The sequence below is a fragment of the Crinia signifera genome, chromosome 7 (assembly GCF_055691185.1).
Source record: "Crinia signifera chromosome 7, ASM5569118v1, whole genome shotgun sequence".
Lineage (NCBI taxonomy): Eukaryota > Metazoa > Chordata > Amphibia > Anura > Myobatrachidae > Crinia > Crinia signifera.
Window position 1 is genome coordinate 14,798,928 of NC_139223.1, and position 11,314 is coordinate 14,810,241.

An 11,314-nucleotide genomic window follows, 5' to 3' on the forward strand; every position below is an offset into this window, starting at 1 on the left:
CTAATAAGTGACGTCTGACTGACTACGCTAACTACGTAAGCTCCGGCTGGCTGCGAACTGGCAGGAATACAACGCTGATACTAATGTGACGTCTGACTGACTACGCTAACTACGTAAGCTCCGGCTGGCTGCGAACTGGCAGGAATACAATGCTGATACTAATAAGTGACGTCTGACTGACTACGCTAACTACGTAAGCTCCGGCTGGCTGCGAACTGGCAGGAATACAACGCTGATACTAATAAGTGACGTCTGACTGACTACGCTAGCTACGTAAGCTCCGGCGGGCTGCGAACTGGCAGGAATACAACGCTGATACAGGTCGAGTATCCCGTATCCGAATATCCGTTATCCGAATTATTCCGAAATACGGACATTCCAGAAAGTGAAAAAAAAAATTTTTTTTTGCTAAAAACTCACTGGGGACATTTGTAACAGCATCACTGGGGACATGATATGTAACTGGCACTATATATGTGCAAGAAAATGATTGCTTGGCATTCAAATTCAATGCTGAGATAGTACACACATTTTGTTTCACGTTTTGAAACCTTGTTTTTTGAACAATTAAAATATATTTGTGTGTATTTAATGTGGTAATAAAATATATTTGTGTGTATATTATGTGTTTATACAGCATAAATGCAAGATACTTCAAAATACATCATTGAAATATTAAAATATTCCGAAATACGGAATAATCCGTTATCCAAAATTCTCCTGGTCCCGAGCATTTTGGATAAGGGATACTCAACCTGTACTAATAAGTGACGTCTGACTGACTACGCTAACTACGTAAGCTCCGGCTGGCTGCGAACTGGCAGGAATACAACGCTGATACTAATAAGTGACGTCTGACTGACTACGCTAACTACGTAAGCTCTGGCTAGCCGCGAACGGGCGGGAACACTACGCCTATTCTGACAGGGACACTACGCTAACTACGTAACAATACACAAGTACCTAAAGTTCTAACAAATATGGTTTTATTCATCTCAAATAAACAGCCAACCAACATGACAGCGCTTGTATAGATGACTTGCAAAATTAGCATCAATAATACATTTAAGATTTCATCCAAATGTATTGACATCATTTAAAGAGGAGTTTATGCATAAGGTATGTAATAGAATTGTTTCTGAAGTATGGTATCACCATCCAAGTGAGCATTCCGATATATTTTATTTCTCACTTTGATTCACATTTTCTGTTCTTTCCGATTTTATTTTTTCACACTTATGTTATGTAGAAAACTGTGCCTGGTCAACGATTGCTGAGTTAAGAAAACATCCGAGATCGTCCAGCATCTCACACCTCTGGAAAACTCAGACCCGATAACATATGCCCCCCATGTCTTTTCTTTTTTAGCTTAAGAGTAAAAGTAAATATTTTTTAAAGGTATTATACCATATAACTGTTACGGGATACGGTCACTAGTTCTCCAGTAACTAGGTCGACAAGCATTAGGTCAACATGACTAAAGGTTTTATCATATTCCGGAACACCCGCATAACCTCCAGTTGCATTTATATCTAATTGCATCCCATCAGGACTGTCTTGTAAACTGGTGGGACTGCCATGCTATGGAATTCTATTCTTATGTATCCTTCCTATTATCCCTATAGATTGTAAGATTGCGAGCAGGGCCCTCCTGCCTCCATGTCGGTTTGTTTAATCACTGTTGTTTCCAGTTATAAAGCACAATGGACTTAGCCACACTATATAAGAAACTGTAAATAAAGTGGACAAGATCAACAAGGCTCAAAAAAAAAAAAAAAAGGTGAAAAACCCCATGTTGGCCTTTTGAATGTTGACCTAATGCTTGTTTAAAAGCATTAGGTCAACATTCAAAAGGCCAACATGGGGTTTTTCACCTTTTTTTTTTTTTTTTGAGCCGTCAAGCATTAATTCATGCCCAGCCATTCACTAGGGAGTGCTGGGAGAATAAAAGTGTGCCAGAAACTCAGCGAGCCGTGCAATGAAATTCGGGACAAAAAAAAAAAGTGAACAACCCCATGTCGATCTAATGCTTGTGTCAACCTAATGACCTGTCACGCTAGTTACAATTCAATGATCCCATTCCCATGTTACTAGTGGTTAAGATTTGTCACATGAGTTGAGCTAGTCAGTCATAGGTAGATTTGACCCAGGATAAATTTATGGTGATACATTTATGCAAACTTGCCTTGTATTGTAGCTTTGTGGCACTCCAAAACCTTAAATAGACCTAATCTGTTTCATTACATTCTTGAATAGCGTGTGTATGTCTCTAGGCATTAGTATTGGGGTTTAGTGCAGCGCTGCACTAAACCCCAATACTACTGTTCAACCCCGAACCGGGCTGGTCACCCGGTTAGTGAAGCAACTAACCCCGAACAAAGGGGACCAGTGCGCAGGAACTACAATAAATAGGCATGTTTACGATGTATTCATTTAGACAGAGATGGATAATTTAATCCATTAATGCCCATTGAGTACTAGGCATTTTAGGGGAGACGTCTTTTTCTCCTCTATAGACCACCAACCATCAGATTTTTTTCTTACATATTTTACGGCATTTCCTAACCATCACTGCGGATTCCTTTTTCTTAATTCTTTTGGGTACAACAATTCACAAATTTTATTTGAACAAGGATATGCTTCTCTGAAGATAAATGAGAAGCATGGCTGGTTGTTTCATGCGCAAGACATTGTTGACTGTACTTTGTTTTGTTGACATAGTCAACATGGACTCTCTGCCCTCGCCATGCTTCAGATACGGTGTCTCACGGTGCTGGATACACTATTATATTTTCCCACCACGCCACACTGGATGATAGGGTGTACATGCCACCTGTTGCCCCACAACCCTAGCCAGGAAGGTTCCACTGGCAGCAGGCCGATATAAATATACCTTAGACGCCATTTTCATAGATTTCAAGTTACCGAACCAGTTATGTGGCACCACTGAGGAAAGCTTGGTTAAGTCAAGGGGCAGCGCACTGGGATTTCCTTTGTGCATAGGTTCCCAAAGCACCCCAACGGTCCAGGTATTAAGTATATCCATGCTTGGCCACAGGTGACTTAATTAGTAACTCAGTCAGTCTGATTTAACCATCTGTGCTGAGCCATGGATATACCTAAAACCTGGACCATTGGGGTGCCTTGAGGACCACGTTTGGGAACCTCTGCCTTTGTGCCATCAGTCGCTCGGTGGCGTGGGGGGTGCTGCTGTGAAACTCATGCATTAACTTCAGCCTGTGTCTGACTTCACAAAGGAAATGCACGCCGGCTGCGCCGTGACACGCCCAAATTTACCTCAGTGGCACCTCATCTTGGGACTGCTGTGAGCACAATGACAAGCTGCTCAGCCAATCGGTCTGCCAGTCAATGCACACTTGTGGGTGGCAGTGGGCCAGGTCAGATCTGGCCAACGGGCTACATGTTGCCCACCTTTACACTATGGGACAAGTTGGACACAATTTCTCTTGAGCTCCTTGGCAGGGTTCACATACGATTTGTAACTTGATGTGTAATTTTTTACATGCAATAAAGGCAATTTATCGCATGTAAATAGGGATGGCCATCAACGAATCAAAATTATCGATGGTTCATGGCAGATGTCAAATACTTTTGCCATCGATGGGGGAGAACCAGATCATTTCCCTCCATCGATGGAATAGCAAAACGATGCTTTTTTTTTTTCTCCAAAAGTGCCGTGACACGGAGCATAGCTCTACAGGCCAATCAAACACAATGGATGACCATCGTTATGTAAAAATAGTTTAAGCACTATCGATGGTCAGTTGCAGAATTGCAAACGATGGCCATCCTTACATGTAACTCCTGGGGCGTGCTGCAGTTGTGGGGGCGAAAAAACAAACAAAAAAACACTGATGGTAGCCGCCTCCATTCTTAAGTATTGGGGGGGGGGGGGGTGTGTTCTAAATCATATATCTGCTGGCCAATGGTGACGCAGAGCAGGGAAATCACGCATCGGATATCTTACACATGCGGTTTGGGCCAAATCAGGTGAAATAGGGCACAAGTCACATAGAAAGAGAACACTGGCAAGGACCAGATTTTTACAGCACATGGTACAGTCACTGGGGTGCCTACACACAGTGTGATCCATGCTTTATTTCTAAGCAATCTAGTCGGAACATTTACAAGTTGGGCTTTAGTCACCCAGTGTGTATACCCCATTATGTTTTAACCAATACTTAGTCCAAACAAACATTGTACCTAATTCACTGCTCATTCCTGTACCACTGTGCAAAATGTCCCCTTATTACACACTGGAATACAGTACATGGCTGTATAGTTAGGATAAATAAATGCTTTATTACATACATTTGTTGTCATAGACGTGATGTCACTATTACCAGCCATCCATGCAGCTATACAACCCTATGATGTTACTAGTTCAAGCACCTGCTGGCTGCCATGACTACACCAGCTGGCCTCCAGTTACTTTGTGCTCCTGTAATGTCACTGCACACCAATGTGATGTCACTGCATCACCTGCCACCCATCAGTCACTTCTGATTCCTGTGATGTCACTAAACACCCATGTGATGTCATTTGCAGCAGCACTGCCTGCTGGCCACCTTTTACTTTGGGTTCCTGTGATGTCACTACACTCCCATGTGAGGTCACTGCGCCATCTGTGGGCAGCTTGAGTCACTGCAACAGCACCACCTAAAGGTCACACGAGTCACTGCAGCAGTGCCAACGTCCCAGCGGATCACAGCAGCTCCGGGCAGGGCCTCTTAGAGACCCCCGGCGCCTCCTCATCCCCCTGCGGCCTCTTGAGAGCGGTCCCCGGCGCAGAGCCCTGGGGCCGTGCGTGCTTGTCGGTCCAGCTGCGGGCGTGTGCGGTGTAGGCCGCCCGGTCGTACTTGTACTCCCGGGCGATGTCGGCCATGAGCGGGTCCTCGGGGTTGGGCTCGCTCATCAGCAGCTGGATGGAGGTCAGCACCGAGCTCAGGTTGAGCGCCGGCCGCCAGGCTCCCTGCGGCGGCGGCTTCAGTATGTCCAGGCAGATGCGGCCGGCCGAGTCGATGTTCGGGTGGTAGATGGGGGTGAGGAAGTGCACCCGGGGCGGCTGGAACGGGTAACGCTCCGGTACGGCGATCTCCAGGCTAAACACGCCGCCCTCGTACGGGGAGCCCGGGCCGCCCACCACCTGCGCCCGCAGCTCGTCCAGCTGATCCCCGGCCTGCCAGCAGCTAGCCCCAGCCGGCGGCTCAGTGCTCAGGAGCTGCAGCTCCCGCCTCAGGCGCGACTGGCGCTGCATTGTTGTTGTCACTCACAAGATGGCGGCTGCACTGAATGAGGAGACCCGCCATTTCATGCATCCCGCCAAAATATGCCCGCGAGTCGCGACCAATCACAGTGAGAGGTCCGCCGTCTCATACACAGCCCGCTCAAATCTATATGTGACGCAAGAGGGCGGGTCCGCCGCCTCACACGCAGCCCGACAAAATGTATCCGTAGCGTCAGCGACAAGGGGAGGGGCCGCCGTCTCATACACTGCCCGCCAAAAATGTATCCGTGACGTCACTGCGGTGCTAGGACTAGCGGCGGGGAGACGGCACTTGTCTCTGAGACCAGTTATGTGTATATAATGGAGCTTGTACTGTGTATGCATCTCTATATGTGTGTCACCAGTAATGATATACTGTGGCATTGCCCCAAGAGACTCACCAGAATTCTAAGCATAGGCAAACAGTGATGGTATATAATCCTACTTCTTCCAGGGATGGACATTAGAAAGGTGCCACTGATTGGTAAAAGCATTGCTATCGCAAGTTAAACATCGATGGTGATCGGGAATCAATGTCTAAACATACATACAACTGGTTCCTGCAGCTGCAGGTTAGCATAGTAAATTATGTGCCCTGCGTGAGACCGTTCACCTGCACAGGATATGTTCAGCAACCCAGCCAGCAGGATGCAAGCATCCCGACTGCTGCCTGAAGACCGCCATCAATTAGGAATCCGGCAACGGAATCCCTTCTGCTGGGATTGCGATGGTAAGTATGCTGGGGTGGGTTACGGTTAGACTGCGGGGAGGTTTAAGGTTAGGCACCAGCGTGGAGGATTAAGGTCAGGCTCCGGGATGGAGGACTACCCACTGGGCGCACAATGAGCCTTCCTGGGCAGCAAAACCTCATGTTATACATCAGGGTTGCCGACCCTCCCGGAATTTGCGGGTCCTTCCTCCCGGCCCCCGGAAGGGTGGGCAGCCCTCCCGGAATCAGGGGAACCCCCACTGAGCCCCCCGATCGCGGCATTTATATGCCGCAATCCGCGGGTCTCAGGGGAGGGGGCTGAGCTAAAACGGCACAATCGTGACGTTTTAGCCCCGCCCCCTCCATGGATATCAGTTATTTCTGCCATTTGATGTAATGGGGGCGGTGCTTAATGATGTCACCGTTAAGCCCCGCCCCAAAAACTCGTAATGCACGATTCCTCTCCGGGCTTCTCCCGGAGAGGATTTTTTGAAAGTCGGCAACCCTGTTATACATCACATGCGTTCCTTCTGCGTGGGATGTATCACACGCAATCCCGTTTCCCACCGTTGGGAGGTGAGTCACACGTGCTGAAGGTCCGACCTCTGATCTGATGCTCATGGGACCACGCATCGGATGTCATACACCTCCGATTCTTCCAGTTTTTACCCGATTTCTCGTCCCGTGTCAGGGTATGGGGGCCTTAACTTGATCCACTTTTATCCTGTCATTTTAATGAATGTCTGTCAGTGAAGAGCTTCCCTGCACGACTGTGGGTATGCATATACGAATCGGCCTCTAGGTATTTTGCTACTGGAAGCTTGAGGTGTCTTCGCTGGATATCTGTCATAGTAACTGGATAGAGGACGCTAATAACACTACAACTGTAAAAAAGGATATTTATTAGTACGATATTAATTAAAGCACTTGAAAAAACAAATACGGGTTTAGAACACATGGACTCTATTTACACAGCAAAACTCTGTTACAGGATTCGCCACACATCCTCTCCCTAATTCCGAGTAAATGCTGGTTTATTCCAGGTCTTCCATCATGGGACCATTATGGTTTTTTAGAGCTTGATATAATTTGTCCTTGTTACTGCTTCCCCAGGACCTGACGTAACGGTAGAGCTCTCTCATCTTGTCCTGAGAGGTGGCCTTACTGCACACTGTCTCGTATTGTTCGTGCGTCAGCAGTTTCTGGTGCAGAAGTTCATCCAGAATGGGTTCAATCAGCGCCACCCCAGATATCACAGCAGGACGATGCTTGTCCACAAAGTGCTCGCGTGCTGCAAGATCAAGGGAGCATCCTGATTTCTTACGCTTTATCACACTTCTAATACCATCCTGCCTTACTTACACCTGTCCTTCTAATACATGTGGCTGTGAGATGGGTGCAATAATCCTAACGATTTCCGAGCGTTTACACCAAGACACCCAGGTCTTGATTCAGAGATGGATGGTAATGTAGCTGCTAGTGTGTTTTTTCCGCCACGCAGCTGCTCTTAACAGCAAGTGAAGCTGATAGGGACAAGAGACGCTAACCGGAGCTACTGCAGCCCATTCGCAATTGCATGCACAGCTTATACGCAAGAAAGGAAAACATTGCCGGATCAAGTATGTCAATGGCTACGTAGACTGGATGCTGCAGTTACACAGGGGCCATGTTTTTGTTTGTTAGAGCTTGCAATTGACGTCGGAATCACGCCCCAAAAACGTCCATGACACACCTGCACTTTATAACAACCCCTCCCCGCTACCAGCCGATTATCACTCAGTTCCATGGAAAGTCGGCTTGGCTTCCATCTCTTATTCAGGCCATTAGAGTATGTGCGCAATAACTGGGCCGACTATCATACCAAAACTAAGTCGGATCAGTTCCCATAATCTCGCCTGCTGCTAGACATTTGTCAGGCCCCATTTTTGTTTTACCTCATATACATTTTCCAAGCTTTAATACGTATAGAATTCACCTTAGAATCCAGTTACATTTTCCTGAATGCCACCGCAGTTCAAATCGTTGCGCATGCGCATATAAACAATTATCGCCTAATAGTGATTTTCGGTAGCCCGGGGGCCAAGCTGTATTAGGCCTATGATATCTTCTGATTAGCTGTGCAGTGCAGCCAACAGAAGATATTCGATATACAGTATATGACCCATAGGAGTGCGCAAGTGAACATACAAACTGCGCACACAATATTTAGTTCTAATTTGCCCAGAAATTATATATCATGCCAATATCATACAAGTGCGTCCCAGCTTAAGGGTTGTAGTGCAACATATTGGAATTGTTAGGCAAATAGAGTGTGGAATATTCTGAGTAGACATCTGTCTCGCCCCAAATGCACTGTCACTAGGATATTGTATACAGCAGTGCTACCCAACTTGTAAGAATCGGAGACAAACTGTTTTTTTGAACCACCTGAAGGGTGGCAGAGCTTGCAGCCAGGAACTGTTACTCTGCCATGCATAACATGACACGTGCACAGTGCAAAGGTTAATAGTGTGCGACTTGCTTGTGGTGTGCACGCTGCAGGAAGTCGGTAAATAGTACTGATAGCGCTCTGCCTTCCTATTGTCAGCATATAGCCTACATTTGCATCCTTATTGCCACCCTACCCCCATGCAAGCCTGTGCAGGACATTATTTGCCACCTATAATCACGCATTGATGCCTTTGTAAAGCATTACAGTTAGGTGCAATGACATGGAAAGCACAGCATGGTGCCCACATGTACCAGCTAGTTAGCTGGTACTCTGCATTGTATTGTTCCCCTACCCCCACCCCTAAAACTATTTTTTATCTTTGTGGATAAAGATTTACTGTGTGTAAATGTGCCCCATTCGGTCTGTTAGGTGTGGAAAGGTGCGCTTTTCTGTGAGCACTTACCTGCCATGCCTGGTGCAGCCTTTCTGTGACACTCTGACAATGTAGTAGAGTTATCGCACTGCCACCAGAGAATACTCTGCATGAAACTGATAGTAACCGCTGGCTTTTGTAAAAGTGCCTACATAAACGTCACCGAGGCAGTCGACCATGTCCTATTTAGACAGTCATGATGCTTACTTGCCTAGGTTCCCAGAACAGCCGGGAGGCTCCTGAAAATTAGATGTCACTCCCAACCGCCTGGAAAAGTGGGCATGTCTCTCGGAGGCTGTAGCCACCTGTCTGCATGCTGCTGCCTTTCGTACTCTCAGGAGAATTAGTTTATATGTACGTGTCATTACACTTCAACAACTATTTCATACACCAAGCAGGTGAACAGAGTCTGGGTTTGGCAGATTCCGGGAGAACGTTACTTGCCTGACTGCATTATGCCAGCTGGGAGGTTTATTAAAGGAGGAGTAATGGTGTGGGGCTGTTTTCGGGATTTTGGGCTAGGCCTCTTATCTCCAGTGAAGGGCAATGTTAATGCTTCAGTATGCCAAGACGTATTGGACAATTCTGTGCTTCCAACTTTGTGGCAACAGTTTAGGTGAGGCCCTTTTCTATTCCATCATTGCTGTGCACAAAGCAAGGACTGTAAACTCACGGGAGGGGGCAATAGGTTATCTGACTGCACATCCGCATGGATCGTAATACGCATGAGCGAGACTCTAACAGTGTAAAAACAACTCACAGGAAAATTGACGTTTGGGGTGGTAATCGTTTTCTGGGAGTGCCAGGGAAAACGCAGACGTGCCCAGGTGTTTTCAGGGAGGGTCTGTGACATCAGCTCCGGCCTCAATCAGCTTGCTGATCTGCAAAGGGGCGGATTTTATCTCTGGGTGGTGACAAATCACCCATCAGCGACCATCTCTGAATAACCCCTATGGTAGGATGAGTTCTGTGTGGAATAATGTGACTGGCCTGCACCGAGTACCTTTGGGATGAGCTAGATAGGGAGTATTCAAGCCGGGCCTTTTTGTCCAACATCAGTGCTTGATCTCATAAATGCTCTACAGAATGAATGGACACTAATTCACACAGAAACACCCAACATCTTTTTAAAGCTTTCTAAGAAAAGTGGGGTGGCAGGTACTCTTTACCCAGGACTGATGGTTAGGTCCCGCTCCCACTTCTCCCTTTGCAAGCAGCCTGTGCAGTGGGAGAGAGGACAGGCTGCCACTGCATGGCACAGCGTCTCTCCTCAACTCAGCACGCTGAGCCCTGTCCCTGCGCTTGTGGGATTATACATCCCAGCGCTAATATTGTATTTTACAATGCGATCATGGGCGGTAATATTCCACGCAGGTTGCATTTTAAATGCGATAATTGGTAAATGGGCCCCTAAATCTTCCTTCCCAGCAAACACAGAACTGTTCAAGCTGCTGCTGTAGCACATACCTACACGGTTCTAGCGGTCACCTAACACCGCTCTTCCCTCTCTCTCCATTCCTCCAGGATTCTATCCTGCCTCAGCCACACAAGTTCCCTCCAAAACTCATGGGTGCAGCCGTCTTTGAATCAGTCATGTGATCTTTCACAGCCAATGCTGACATAGTTTCTGGTCAGGTGACCTCTACAGCCTATCAGCAGTCACTGACACCTATAAACAGAGTTAGCAGACCAGTCCCAAACTGAATGTGCTTGTGCTTTCACACTGACCCACCCCCTGCTCTGTACATGCAGTTGCTGATGAGATTATCAGATTAAGCCCCTTGTACAGACGACAGAGAGGGTGACCTGAGACTGTGGGCATCGTTAATGATATTGACCTACACATTGGCCGATAAGCAAGATTGTTACAGATATTGATATCTTCCTTTTCGTTAACCATCTGTCACCCAGTCTGAGCCCAGCTTTAGATAGGAGTTCTCTTGAAGATGGGATGTTGCCCATAGCAACCAATCGGATTCTATCTCATATTTTCTCGAAGGTGCAAATAAGAAGTAGAATCTGATTGGTTTCTATGGGCAACATCCCATCTTCAATAAAACTCCCATCGTCGTAAATTTACCCTTAAGTGTCTGTCTGACCGGCCTATAATCAGGGCAGCCGAGAGGGGGGGGGAGCAGGTACTAATTACCCGGGCCCAGGCTTGCTGGAGGGGCCCCGCGGGGGCCCTGGTCTGACCCCTTCCTACCCCCTCCGTCCCTCCCGGGTAGCAACAGCAGCACACACTTCTACAGCAAGCTCAGCATGAGTGTCTCACTGAGAGGTCATGCTGAGCCTGCTGTCAGAACAGCACATGCTGTAGGTGTGTGCTGCTGCTGAGATTACAGTTTTTAGAGTTATCTTTCACCCTCCTCTAAACATTTTGGGGGCGTGGCCTAAGTGCAGGAGGTGCCCACCCCCCACACTTAGGCCATGCCCCCAAAATGTTACCGGGGC

The 11,314-nt window shown here is 47.2% G+C and overlaps 2 protein-coding genes across 2 annotated transcripts in view; one reads left to right on the forward strand and one right to left on the reverse strand.

Annotated features, from left to right (window-relative positions):
• Positions 1-4,298: 4,298 nt before the first annotated feature.
• Positions 4,299-5,441, reverse strand: UBE2T (ubiquitin conjugating enzyme E2 T). The gene has a single exon (XM_083152378.1). It carries the CDS (start codon positions 5,276-5,278, stop codon positions 4,727-4,729), a length of 552 nt encoding a protein of 183 aa, XP_083008504.1. The 5' UTR covers positions 5,279-5,441; the 3' UTR covers positions 4,299-4,726.
• A 2-nt stretch (positions 5,442-5,443) lies between these two features.
• The window catches only part of TRIM72 (tripartite motif containing 72), a 38,599-nt gene continuing 32,728 nt past the window's right edge, over positions 5,444-11,314 (forward strand). The window contains exon 1 of the mRNA XM_083152380.1: positions 5,444-6,017. The gene's annotated coding sequence lies outside the window, so the exon portion shown is untranslated. The remainder of the gene's footprint in view (positions 6,018-11,314) is intronic.